The sequence below is a fragment of the Branchiostoma lanceolatum genome, chromosome 17 (assembly GCF_035083965.1).
Source record: "Branchiostoma lanceolatum isolate klBraLanc5 chromosome 17, klBraLanc5.hap2, whole genome shotgun sequence".
NCBI classification, from domain to species: Eukaryota; Metazoa; Chordata; class Leptocardii; order Amphioxiformes; family Branchiostomatidae; genus Branchiostoma; species Branchiostoma lanceolatum.
In genome coordinates this window covers 8,918,224-8,932,834 of record NC_089738.1, presented here as the reverse complement: position 1 = coordinate 8,932,834, position 14,611 = coordinate 8,918,224, and the positions used below count along the sequence as shown (strand labels likewise).

The 14,611-nt window shown below is 38.9% G+C and overlaps 2 protein-coding genes across 5 annotated transcripts in view; one reads left to right on the top strand and one right to left on the bottom strand.

The window, feature by feature from the left end:
* LOC136422794 (dedicator of cytokinesis protein 9-like) overlaps positions 1-13,670 on the bottom strand; it is an 84,974-nt gene extending 71,304 nt beyond the window's left edge. For 2 of the 4 annotated variants that reach the window (XM_066410672.1, XM_066410673.1), the window contains exon 1: positions 13,221-13,668. In XM_066410672.1, the coding sequence (XP_066266769.1) occupies positions 13,221-13,379 (159 nt within the window). In that variant the 5' untranslated portion in view covers positions 13,380-13,668. Of the gene's footprint in view, positions 1-13,220 lie in introns of all 4 variants that reach the window. The other 2 variants (XM_066410671.1, XM_066410674.1) reach the window with 2 other exon arrangements.
* LOC136422819 (venom protein 302-like) overlaps positions 1-14,611 on the top strand; it is a 152,856-nt gene that overhangs the window by 20,127 nt on the left and 118,118 nt on the right. The window lies entirely within an intron of this gene.

Below are 14,611 nucleotides of genomic sequence, written 5' to 3'. Positions count from 1 at the left end.
AGGGGTCAGGATCAAAACCTCCTCAGCTTCCTTTGTCTAGAGGCGTGGGTTTGACCCTGATGTTGGGTTAACTGGTAAAGCACTCTGGCTCAGCAAGCCAGGAGAGCTACATGTGTAACACTAACAGTATAACTGTTAAACAAATGGCACAGTAAAACACAGTAACAGAATTGGATCCGGGCAGTCACTAGCAGTTATATAATTGTAATACGGGCATTTGTACCACACAAGAAAGAGACTACACAAGTCCAACTTATATACATGTACATGTGTACATTGTAGAACTAAAGATTGGACATGTACCAAGTCAGCTTGAAAAACATGGAAAACTGTGACAGGCATTTGAGCCAAGTCCAAATGCAGTGTCACTGTACATGTCATGATACAAAAAGGAAAAGTTGCATGTTCATTTCCCAATACAAAAAGCTGGTATGATCAAAACCATCTTAACTTTCCTCCTCAGCGCTCGTGAGTGTGACTCGCACACAACATGTATGCGACCAGTTTTTTGAGAATGCGACTAGATTTAAAATCACGGTCGCACGGTGCGACAATCAAAAATTAAGACCTGTGCCAGGATAATGGCTGCAGAACTAAGCGGTAAGCCGAAAATATAGGTATTCCAATATGCTACCGCGAATATCGTCGGTGAATTTTCTATCATGTTCCCACACCCGCGGTACAAAAACTATCCGTTCCTAGTGACAAAGTTACCCATAGAAATAAAGGATATAAGTTTCTCTCATTTGTGGTGTATTTGTTTGATTTGTAAAATGTTTCAAACGCCAAAACTTTGTCGATGAAAGTGAGCGCTCGCCGGACGCTCGCTGTTTTCAATGGCGGCCATGATGTTTATGAAAAATAGACCGCAGCAGAATGAAAGGCTTGTTTCCTGCGGTCATATTTATACCTGTTCAAGCGATGATTTTTACGATCAAAAATTGATGAATCAATTCAAGTGGAGTTTTATTTTAAAAAATATCAAATTTTCCTTTTGTCACCGGTATCATTTCAAAGCTCATTACCTGCCCGTTGTTATGGTGCTGCATGTACTTTTATTCTGCTGCTGTCTATACTGCACAGCGGCGAATCACAAAGCTTTCCCCATGCGGTCTGCCTGTCATTGGATGACGGCGCCGCGCGGTCCTTACGCGCGAAATTTGAACTACGCGTTTCGAAGTTCCCGATTTGACTGGGTCGGCACAAACAGATGATTTTTGATACTATTGAGCAAGAATTTTAAGGATATTAAAGTATTTTGGATCATCTGTAGACAGAGGGTGAGGGTAAAAAGAAAAGAAATGCCTGTAAAAATGTTGAACTTGATGCCAGCAGTGAAGTTTCAAATTATTGAATATGACTTTATTTGTTTTGGTCAGGAACCCAATAGATAAGTTCTAGAGTCATCTATTTATTTATCATTCAAGGTTATGTGAATCATTACCTGCCTTGTTCCAAGTTAAGTAAAAAATACCATTGTGTATTTTTCAACTTGTTGAACTTGAGGCACCGTGGCCCCCGGATAGGGGCCAGCCGGGGAACCTATGCCGAATTTTTCTAAAAATCCATCGTACTAGTATCAGTATGTAGGAAGGTATTGAATGAATTGAATTGCCAATTGTTCTGCACCATCAATGTAGGTTTTTATCTTTTATGATCTGTTCAAATACTTTATTCCCGGTTGTTAACATTGATTAATAGGAGTATTATTTGGTATAGCCAAGACTTTTGCTTGTTCTTCCAACTTTTTGTAGTGGTGCCCCTAGATTTTTGCTGGTGCTCCTAACTTTTTTGAGTTAGGAGCACAGTGCTCCTAGGCCTAAAAGTTAGTCTGGAGCAGTGCTCCTTATCTTCCTTGATGAAGAAGATGTCTGGCATTTGGGTTCACTGTCATAAGTTACTCATAACTGTTTCATCAGTGATATTAGATGCTTATACTATTTTCTAGTTTCAAATAACATATCACTTTAAACTGTTAGGACCCACCCACCCCCAAATATGGAGCAATAGAAGGTGTGATGATGTCATTGATGTCCAATCAAAAACATTGTTAGGTGACAAATCAGATTGTCCAAATGCTTCATTGGGTCTAACCTTTAGCACACTTAAGTGGTCATTTGGAACCCAATTCTCTATTGGCTACAGGGTTAGGCAGCAGGGAGAAGGTTCTTAAAAGTCTTGTTTTGTCATTTTGGATTAGGACAGCAAGTTTTCTCAGTTTGGTGGTCTCCTGTACTGAAACAATTTGTCTGCTAACAATGTCTATCATGCTATTACAAATGGAAACACATTGATTGAATGCAGAAGTCACCTGCACCACATTAAGTGTGCTCTGTGAGTGTCTTGAGAACATGTGTTATGAGTTCTAACTTTCCAGAGATTTAGAAAGACAAATGGCCATTAGAACCCTGTAGTTGTCAATGTTTGGATAAATATTATGTTTTGTTTAGTGGTATTGCAATTTTTGCATACCGGTAAACTGCCTCATGGCATAACACACCAGATTTGTACTGAATTGTACAAGCTGAATATCTGGATGGACTTATTTGACCCAGTCACACTGGGAGGGACCCCTACTCTTTTCAATAAGTTTGGCAGATTCTTGTTCCTGCTCAGTATGGGACCTCCATTTAATGTCCTATCAAAGGGATGTCCCTAACCAAAGCTAGGCTCTCATTTTTACCTGAGTAAACTGAGTCCATGGCACATTAGTCAGGGGACCCGGATTCAAACCCACGACCTCTGGGTTCTGCGCCACCCTGCCACTACACCTATGGCGGTTCATACCAGTCAAAAGCGAAATACGTTGTATTTGGGCGAAATTCTATATTTCTATAATTCTATTTCGCCAAATACAACGTATTTCACCCAAATACACTGTATTTCGCTAATACACCGTGTTTCACCCCAAATACAGTTTATTTGCGAAATACAGCGTGTTTCGCCAGAATAATTAGACCCAGTACATTAGGTTTGCAGAGCTATATGTCATATACATGGCAATACTTCGCCACTACTGCTTTAAATTTTTCAGATGGACAAATAATACATAAGTCGTCTGCGTACGACTCATTTCTCCTCAACGCTCAGGTCAGAAATTTAACAGAAAATGAGACAATAGGCTCTTTGTGGTTACTAGCAGTTAAGTTATCAGAGAAGGCATTGCTCCCACGTACTGTAAAGGTCAAGAAGATGCTTTTTCAGTACACGAGTAGCCATACAGAGTAGCCATACAGACTGTGAAATATACCTTGACCGTATCTACGTGGTAGGTTCACATGATGCAGAAAAGTACCTTTCATTTACTTTAAACAATTAGAGTTTGCCAGTCCGTATGTCCCAAGAAACTCGATCAATTACAACTTGGCGACTTACGTCTGGTGGCACGCTTTCTGACGACAGTATGTAACTTCCGTTACCATTTTTCCACGACCCCGCCTCTGTTCCAAGTGCTTTACTTCTCCTAAGCAGTATTAGTATGCATTCACTTCGCAACATTGAGTATGTTATAGATGTTGTAAGAGGTAAATAATTAGAATCAACGGAGGATGGAACTATTTGCAGGAACTATCAGATTCCGTCTCTGTTAAATTGCTGAACAAATCGAAATGCAAAAACAATTCCAGACATTCTTATTCTTAAATGAAACAGTTATAATCGTCAACACGGCACTAAATTTGACAGAAGTATTGCCAGACATACTGACTTCTCAACTATAGGTTTTGAAGGCGATGTCACGACATGATAGCTCCAAAAATGAAATATTTAAGTCCCAAATACATACATGAAATACATTGTACTGGGTCTATACGGTGAAATACATTGTACTGGGTCTAATACATCACTTTAGGACGAAATACTCTGTATCTGGCGATATGGCGGTTCATACCAGTCAAAAGCGAAATACACTGTATTTGGGCGAAATACAGTGTATTTGGCTTTCAAATACACTGTACTTTGCAAATACACTGTATTTCGCCAAATACAACGTATTTCACCCAAATACACTGTATTTCGCTAATACACTGTATTTCGCTAATACACTGTATTTCGCCAAATACAACGTATTTCACCCAAATACACTGTATTTCGCTAATACACTGTATTTCACCCCAAATACAATGTATTTGCGAAATACAGCGTGTTTCGCCAGAATAATTAGACCCAGTACATTAGGTTTGCAGAGCTTTGTCATATACATGGCAATACTTCGCCACTACTGCTTTGTCAGATGGACAAATAATACATAAGTCGTCTGCGTACGACTCATTTCTCCTCAAAGCTCAGGTCAGAAATTTAACAGAAAATGAGACAATAGGCTCTTTGTGGTTACTAGCAGTTAAGTTATCAGAGAAGGCATTGCTCCCACGTACTGTAAAGGTCAAGAAGATGCTTTTTCAGTACACGAGTAGCCATACAGACTGTGAAATATACGTTGACCGTATCTACGTGGTAGGTTCACATGATGCAGAAAAGTACCTTTTATTTACTTTAAACAATTAGAGTTTGCCAGTCCGTATGTCCCAAGAAACTCGATCAATTACAACTTGGCGACTTACGTCTGGTGAACACGCTTTCTGACGACAGTATGTAACTTCCGTACCATTTTTCCACGACCCCGCCTCTGTTCCAAGTGCTTTACTTCTCCTAAGCAGTATTAGTTCGCATTCACTTCGCAACATTGAGTATGTTATAGATGTTGTAAGAGGTAAATAATTAGAATCAACGGAGGATGGAACTATTTGCAAGAACTATCAGATTCCGTCTCTGTTAAATTGCTGAACAAGTCAAATTGCAAAAACAATTCCAGACATTCTTATTCTTAAATGAAACAGTTATAATCGTCAACACGGCACTAAATTTGACAGAAGTATTGCCAGACATACTGACTTCTCAACTATAGGTTTTGAAGGCGATGTCACGACATGATAGCTCCAAAATTGAAGTATTTAATTAAGTTCCAAATACATACATGAAATACATTGTACTGGGTCTATACGGTGAAATACATTGTACTGGGTCTAATACATCACTTTATGACAAAATACTCTGTATCTGGCGAAACACGCTGTATTTTGCAAATACACTGTATTTCGCAAATACATTGTATTTGGGGTGAAATACGGTGTATTAGCGAAATACAGTGTATTTGCGAAGTACAGTGTATTTGAAAGCCAAATACACTGTATTTCGCCAAATACACTGTATTTCGCTTTTGACTGGTATGAACCGCCATATGGCGAAACACGCTGTATTTCGCAAATACACTGTATTTCGCAAATACATTGTATTTGGGGTGAAATACGGTGTATTCGCGAAATACAGTGTATTTGGATGAAATACGTTGTATTTGGCGAAATACAGTGTATTAGCGAAATACAGTGTATTTGGGTGAAATACGTTGTATTTGGCGAAATACAGTGTATTTGCGAAGTACAGTGTATTTGAAAGCCAAATACACTGTATTTCGCCCAAATACAGTGTATTTCGCTCTTGACTGGTATGAACCGCCATATACACCACAGCTACACCACCATACCATATGAAATCATCCAGTAGGAGTATGAACAAATGAATGTCATTGAGTGATATTTTCTATTTTATGATATATTTTATCATACGGCAATCATATGAGCCATGCCAACCCAGTTAGTCACCATACATTTCTAACTTACTAAAGCCCTTCTACTATATAATAACAGCAGGTACGCATCAATCTTTTTACGGTAGATTAATTTCTTTATCCAGTATTACAGCTTTTAATAGTGATAATCCTGAGCCAAAAAAGGTGGCCTAATTACGCCTTACAGCCCACTCCTGTTTCCACCCTGGGTTAGGGTCAAACATTGCTACATCATGTGCTAAATGGTGAACCTTGACCCTCAGATGTTAAAGGTCATGACACCCTTCAGAATAAAGAATGGTGCCATACATTGAGGGTAACTGATAGCTTTGGGGTACAATGACACAGACTTATCAAATAACTAAATTACTGACAAATAGCTTTCAGAATGTCCTTAGAAATACAATTATATGAAATAATAATTCTGTGAAATTTAACATTTGTAGGGGAGAGTAGATTTTGTCGTCAGTATTTACTTAATAAGCTAGAGGCTGTTTATATATAAAACAGAGCTTATATAAGGTCAAACATGACTTAATGAGGGTTTCAGATGACACTGAGGTGCTTAACAGCTGCACAATGTTCAGCACTTTTTAATAATTTCTGTGAAACTCCTAATTTTTTTTAAAGCTAAAGAGAAGTTTAGATCTACATTTACAATAGAAATACAACTCCTACAAGGAAAAATTGCAGTTAAATGTTAGTAATTTCCACTTCAGGATTTCCTATTCTTTTTCATAGACATTCCGAATGTAAAGTTTGATATTTCATTTTATACAAGCAAGCATTCTGAATACACAATTACATACACAAATCAGGTTGTCATTTCCCATAAAATTGTGATCAATCTCCTTACAGATGTTAGGAATTTCAGACATCATAAATTGATACCATACTGTACCATGTACATAAATATAGTACACCAGTCATGCAATGATATGCCCCAGTTCCTTGATGCAGGGTATTTTGAAAAGGGGACCACATGGGGGGATCTATCACCCAGACAAGAGGACCAATATTTACACATGGGGGTTATGAGTATGCACCAATATAACCTGTGACAAATGGTTTAAGGATATTGCTGACATGATTATTATAAGTTGTTGAGGGGTCACTGCTGTTAGCAGTCTGGGAGTGTGCCATAAGTGATCATGTACACCTACATGGGCATCAGCATGGTTGCTGGCTTACAAGGACTTAACCTTGACAAAGATAGACGGGTTCTTGGCATGAGGATGAAAATGGATCCTGAGCTATCTACATCATAGTACATCACTACATTGTACATGTAACTACATGTATGAACCATGCAGGGATATGTACATGAATCTACATCAGGGTTTTCTCCAGCTTTAATTTTTTTCCGTCCACTCATTGTTTGGAAGCCCATGTTGTTAATTTTCGTTTTTAAATCTCATATATTATCTGTCATTTTAAGCTTACGAAAATATTAATATCATGTCATGAAGTTCAGATAGTTTGGACGATATTTTGGTGAAATTTTTTTTCCATCTCAACAAGCAAGTTGTGCCCTGATATGATGTACATGTACATGTGCATCGTTAGAACTGGAGGCCAGTTTTGTTAGTTATAGTCCACTTCCAACGTTTGTGGGATAGCAACTGTTGGAAGTGGACTAAAATTAATAAGACTGGACTCCAGGCTAGGGTATTTTACGGTCCCATCAACAAGAGTAAAAAACAACTGATCACCCATGGCAAACAACCAACGTTTCTAGTACTAGTAATAGTTGTTCAAATTGTACATAGCTAATGTCAACTTTCATTGCAAGCCTCCATATTACTATGTGATTTCCCTGGAAAGGCCCCAATGGTGAAAAGGTGCACCTTTTCCTTTACTGGAATAATTTCTTCTATCCTATCTCATCCGGTTTTATTCGAATGCAAAATTAAGCCTCAAAATCCACTGGAAGTCTACTGATTGAATCTTCCTATCAACTGTTTAAATATGGAAGCAGTCACATGGGAATCAAACTCAATTTTAAACATCAAAGACTTACAAACCAGATCCTGATGTTGCCCTTCTTCCTGTGATGGCAAGGTCAAAGCCGTTAGAGGAAGATTTATTAGCTGGTGTTCTGCTCACTTTGTGTTTAGTTCAAGTTCACCTACAAGCCTCATGGGGTGAGCCCTGGGGCAGTGCGGCTACTGACAAGTTTACCACCAATCAACATGGCTGGGAGGGGGTCAATTTTACAATTGTAACACACCAGTTTATGTGAACCCTTGATAACAGGCTTTGGATGATACAGGCTTTTACAATAGCTTGGAATAGATTCAACCAGACTAGATGTTACTTGCTTAAAATATCAGAATAAATGTTAAAAAGGGTGAAAATCATTTTGCCAGAGGAGTTTGCAATTAACACACCAGTCAATGTGAACCCAAGATAACAGGCTTTAGATGATACTGGCTTTTAAAACAGCTTGGCAATGTCGCCACCAGACTCTTCTACTTGCTGAAAATATCAGAATATATCTTCCAAATGGTAAAATCATTTTGCCAGAGAAGTTTGCCAGGAATGATAAATCAAAGGTTCGTTTTTATTGATAGCTTGCTGACTACTGCTAAATAGTTCTAGCTTTAAATAATCATTTAGCCAATTCTTACTACACATTTTCAGCAAGCAATTGATTTGAGTCTGTTGCAGACTTAACACAATTTATGTCTTAAAAGGTAGGATCTATTTTTATCCAGTTTAACATGTTCCAAAATCTACAGTTACATCTTTCAGAGTAAGCAAACAATTAATTTGATCAACAACTAGAATACAAAAATTTTAAAAGGTCAGACTTTTTAATTGGTTGCTTTTCAGTAAATGAAGCTGGAACTTGACAAGATCTACAATGTATGCCAGCCTACATTTTAACATTAATGAGACTTTCATCTTGGTGGTACATGTAATTATTTTCTAACATCTCCTCCATTGTAAATCTGCTTGTAACTAATCTAATCAAGTACCAAAGTTACTTACTGACTTTGACGAAATTGAACCCTTGCTTCAATCTAAAACAGATTTATTACCGGAATGTCCTTGGGCAAGGCTCAACCTTTTGTAATTTTGAATGACCCTTTAATTGAATCAAATTATTAACAGCCACTAGAAAAACTCAAGTACCTTTGATTAAAGATAAGTTGAAACATTATGTCTTCTGTAAGAATGTATTCCTTCCAGTAATGGCAGTATACCTTTCACAATTTGAGATAAAGTTTCTCACTAAATGGATCATACTTGTCTTCTAGAGGAGTATCACAAACGACCATTCAATTGGTTCAAACTATAAGACTATTAAGAGAAACGGTCATCGGGGAAACTAGCCTCTAGCTAAAATTACTACTGACACTTTGGAGGAATAACTTGCAATCTGGTAGTATATATATATTTCAAGTAAGTTCTTCAAAGTCTGGGATAAAATTTCTTCTTAGATAGCAATGATCATCTCTCAGTCTGTACTCTAAAGTAACAGTCATAGACATTATGAAAACTGGGGTCTGGCTGAAACTACAGCTGAAAGTTGGAGAGTACCATTTGCTTCTGGTTGGAATAAAGGTCTCCTTGGTGTATAGTTCATAAACACAGATAAACTTTCCCGCTAAATAGGTAAATTTTTGTTCTGAACACAACCACAAATTTTCTCTATCTGTCTAAACCTATTACTCTGGTGGTCTGAACCCCCCCAGCTAGGGTCATGTCCCAGACAATACCCACTCTATGTCCTGCCCCTGTGCAGTTTTCACACATCCGCCCCTGGGAACCCTGGCCTTAAATGGTTCCTGACCGACTCAGCTGATATTTCACTCCTACAGAATCTACAGAGTCTGAGCACGCCACCTCTGTCAAGTGAGAAGTTACAGAGGGTAACAGGACAAGTGTGTATCCTGAGGGTCGGTGGTCCCTCCTGAAAGATACTTTACAGGACACAATTCTTATGGAGTTTAGTCATCAGGATAACTCATCATAGGTCTAGACCTTTTGATAATTGCTAAGATTAGTAAGATGATAGCAACCAGCAAATATGTAACTTTGGAGAAAAGAAAAAGAGAATGAAAAAAGGTAAAGGTAGTCCTCTAGCCTTTTTGAGGCCGTAGCGTCTGGGCAGTAGGTTGTTATCCATTGGGTCTCATACAGGGAACAGTGTCTTTCATTGTAAAAGTGACATGAAAATTTGTAACCCAGCTTTTCAATGTGAAAAGAAAGTTTGAAAAACAAAGATAAGGTTAAACAACATGCTTCCAAAGCTTCTTTTCCATCTTACTGGAAGTATTACTTCATGGATATTTTGAAAGCTCAATTCTTCACCTTAACTTTCAAATTCAAAGTGACCTGCTATCAAAGAGGTAGTGCCAAATACACTTTTAAATCTTTCTCACTTTCCTGGATAAAGTAATGCCCTGCTTACATATATCAAAGAAAAGACACAGGCTATCCTGTACTGGCGGTAACATGATTAAGTAGGTTGGAAAGGAGTTTATTTTTGCTGTAAATCATTGTATAGTCTGTGTCCATTCATAAGGCTAATCAATATATGAACTTTAGATTTATACTAAATCGGCAGGAGGATTAATTTGTTTATCTGACATATAAAGGAGGTAGAGAAGAACAGGTGCATTTTGAACTCTATAATTGCCTTCATGATGAAAGCAGACTAAATAAGTTGTTTGTTGTTTGTTGTTCTTTCACAAAGTTTTTAAAACATACAATTCTAGACAAATTTCCTTCAGTTGTGAAACTGTTGCTTGGGGGGTCTGACTACCAAGTCTGACCCCTTGACTGTACCATTGAGCTTCAGGGGGGTGGATAATTCAAACCAGCGCACTAAAACAGTGGTGCAGTAGTATCCATATAATTCTCATGGTCTATAGCCTGGGTAGCCCATGACTATTTCACCACAGATATTCTGAAGAGTTCAAAAGGACACAATTATCCATGGTTGGAGGGCCTATGTAACAGAAAGGAAACAAAAACTAGATTGAAAGGAATAATATACCTTAGTGGACAGCAAGTTAGTTCCAACATAATAGCATTTCATGCTCTATTTCTGCTAGACTGTAGACCTGTCTGGTTTTCATTCAGGCCTGGAAAGTACCACATTTGTCTCTATTTCACATAGAAAGGAAAGCGATTGACCTACAATACCATGCACACAAATATACTAAATGTACTTGGTTTTCCTTTCAAGTTGACACAATTATAGAGTGTTAATTGCATTTTGATGGGGAGGCAAAAACTATCATATAGTACAATGTAAGGCTGTAACAAAAAGTACATTTGCACCTATACAAAGTTGATTTGAGAAAGACAGTTTACTTTACACGATTCATGGAGCTAGTTAAATGGTGCTAAGTAAGGGATTTACCCTGCTTGAAAGCTTGTTTATCTTGTTAATTAGAGAGTAGATTTAAAACTGATCAGACCATCTGGGTGATGAACTGTGAAGATAGCACCACCCACTTGCCCCCCTCCCCCCTTACCGGAGGAGAGACAAAAACAAACACCAGCTCAAATGGACTACAGATTTTCCCTCCACTTCATCTTATCTCAATCGAGCTGCATGGCTAGAACATGATGTCATCTTATTCAAACACTGGTTAGCTGTTGCACTTCTATGTATTGAAAGAAAAGCAACATATGGTTCTATCATTTGCAGTGTTTCCCCTCTTTCTTTGCAATCATCAGATGTTATTTCTCAAAACAAACCGAAATAAACAAGTAAACAATCCTCTTTTTCTGGTAATTACATGGACACAAAGTCTATTAAAAACATCTCAAGTGAATCCGTTCTATCAAAACAATTTTTACTGCTTTCTTACCAAAATCTTATATCATATTTTACTGAATTATATTGTGTGCCAATGTTATAACCAGACTACTGCAAATGCAGAAATGTTCCCAGGGATTTAATTTGGTGGTAGAGAGAAAATGGGGTGTTCACAGTGGTTCTGAGTTTGTGTTTGAAACAATGATAGCGCTACAGTCACACAATGGAATGGCTTTTAGGGTGGTTTTAAGTTTGCAGAAAAGAGTTTCACCGCGAAAACCGCAAACATAAAACCACCACGCACATTTCTGCATTTGCAGTCAGTATCACTGAGAGTCTGACATGTTATGTTTCATCACCACATTGCTGTGTCAGTGTGTGGAAAGTCGGAGGTGCTCTAGATCTGTTTCTTGTCACTACCATCTTGCTACTTTGTGAACATTTGGAGCCCCTGAGATCACGACCTCTACCCTCTGTGCCAACTCTGGTCTGCTGAACCACTTTTCATTCACTTTCATGTTCCTCAACACTATTGTAAATCTATAACTGTGCTTACTCTGGTTTACTTTAAACAAATTAAGAAGTTGGGAGGGGCAAGATGTCAAACAATATATAGCCTGGATGCCAGACTCCCAATCTCAAAAGTATCTATGTTGACTGTGGATATTTCAGAGATTGGGGGTCAGGCATCTAGGCTAACAATAAACTGAATTGAAGCTATAGATATAAATTTCAAATACTGCTTAAGATTTTTTAAGCACTTTCATAGTGCTCAACAGACCGGTCGTTAATTAGCAGTTACTTTCTTACAATAAATTGAGAAATGAGGAGGGGTCAAGATGTCAAACTTAGAATGCACACATACAGTTTGTACCAACACATACCCTTAAAATGTCAAACACAGTTTTTCAACTCAACAGAGTTTTACAATATTCCATTGTCACTCCCTTCTTTTTGATACATTGTATGTGCGCTTATTCTATAGTTCCAGACTTTATCTTTAAAGTATCAAGGTTATATCCCAGTAGAATAAGATCAGAGTCAAGTTTGTATCAAGTTAAGTTACAAACTGATGTCAGATGACAAAAATTTACCCTCCCTCCCCTAGGCCATCCCCTTTCCAGTTGTTTCTTCCAGTTACTTGCTTTGGAATTTTCCCATTCCCCTTTGCCACCTAAAAATGGCTGCCAGTGTTTGTAACCTTGGTGCAAAATAAACAGCCTCCAACTCCCATGTACACAAGCACAGAAGGAACGTCAGGATAGAAACTCGAGAATTCAAAACACTGGAACATTTAAAGTTCATGTTTTCTTCTGCAGTATTATACCCTATAGGAATAGCCAGTCCCTGTTCAGTTCAAGGGTATGGGGTATTTGTAGACACAGGGCCTACATTCCAATCTGCGTTCCGAGTGTCAACTTGGGAAGACAGTGCCCAACCTAATCATTAGTGATAGGTATACAATTACGCCAATGTCATTGAAATGGGGTCTCATCAAAAACACACTGGAGACATGCATGAAGATTATGAAAACCTTGAGGTAAGTTTTGAAAATGTTTCTTATACCAGAGTTACTTGTATGTAATGGGAATGTACTGAAATGTGTTAACTACGGTTTGCTGTCATCGGGAACATAAGTCTGAGGAATAATCAGATAATTGCCACTTATGGTGTGAGTATTTATAAAACAGGGGATTGGCATACAATAATGTTTGTGCCTGGATATTAGATATCCAAGGAATGAGCCACGAACAACAAACTAAACACGCTACACAAGAGGACCCCTAGAAATAGCATCAAACAAAGACTGGGGTTTACCCATTCCAGCAGGGAGAGTTCCATCTCGCGGATGACTTTCGCCACGTCTGGGAGAAACTCCTCGAGAATCTTGTCCGGATCGTCATTCTTGTGGTTCTCCGTTTCGCACGGCACGGCGATACTCCGCCGCCTCCACTTGGTGATTATTCCGTTCATCATGTTGGCGCGTCAGAAGTAAAAACCCGGCGGTACATGAAGTAGAAGTCCAGAGCTGGGTCACCTTGGTGGCTTATTACATCCAGGGGCAAGGGCAACACTCACACACACACACCACACAGAGAACCTGGTCAGTTCCTATCTCCCACATCTATCAGGCTCCCCTGTGAGATGGCCAATCAGTTCCACATGTCTGACCGGCCAGTACAAGCAGGAAGGAAGAAGACTGGAGTTTGTACAACCACCAACACTCACGATAACCTCCAGACACGCCACGGATACATTCGTGAGGCTTCCGCACAGCGAAAAAAAAGCGCCCGCGTGCAACAGCCAAGTTCAGGAGGGGCTTCAGCTAAGAGTCTGGCTCACAAGGCCACTTGTACTCCATGGTCTATTGTTCCCCCTCAGCCTCTGCAGTGTATGGTCTGGACAAATTTGGCAGCCGGTTTCCCTGGTAGGATGGCTACAGGTCAGGTTACAGGGACCTCCAGCCTGGCTCCCTCCATCAATGGGAAGGGCAATTTCCAAGCTGCTCCTCCCTCTGACTTATTGACAAACCACACACATGCAGGCAGCCTAACACGTCTCACTTCTAGCCTAGCACCCAACACACCAACAACTGGTGTTGTATTGTTTCACAACAATATGTCCTTGGACTTTCAAATCTTCCAATGAAGACAGGCTACCTACATGGAAACTATCAGTTTCAGGGCTGTTTGAACTCAGTATGCCCCGATTTGTAGCAGAAAGTATTGCTTAGTCACAGTGTGTTTAAACTTCTTCCTGATTGGTCATCAGCCCTACAGCAAGACAGGAACCTAGGTAGGTGGGACACTAATGTAACTCTTTGATGTTTCAGACACTGCTGAGTTCTAGACATTCACTTTTGTCTCTGTATGTTGAAAGTTTGATAAGACTAAAGACAGAGACAAACTCTGTGGTTCCTCAAGATGCTATCACTGCCCTGTGAAAAGTGCTGACCCCACCAAATTTGATTAGCCGGCCTGTTGATGAGCTCAGGCCTAAAGAATTCATGAGGAAATGATCAATACTGCAAACTTTTGCAAAGTCATTAGAGTGAGATAGGCCTCAGCAAATGAGTGTTATGTTTTGTGATATTATTGATATGAGTAGAATAGTACATGATATTCCTTCTACGCACACATAGTCAAGTAAATAGATTGTACATTCTACAATTTATGCCTAAAACCTAACAAACCACTGTCAATTGAAAG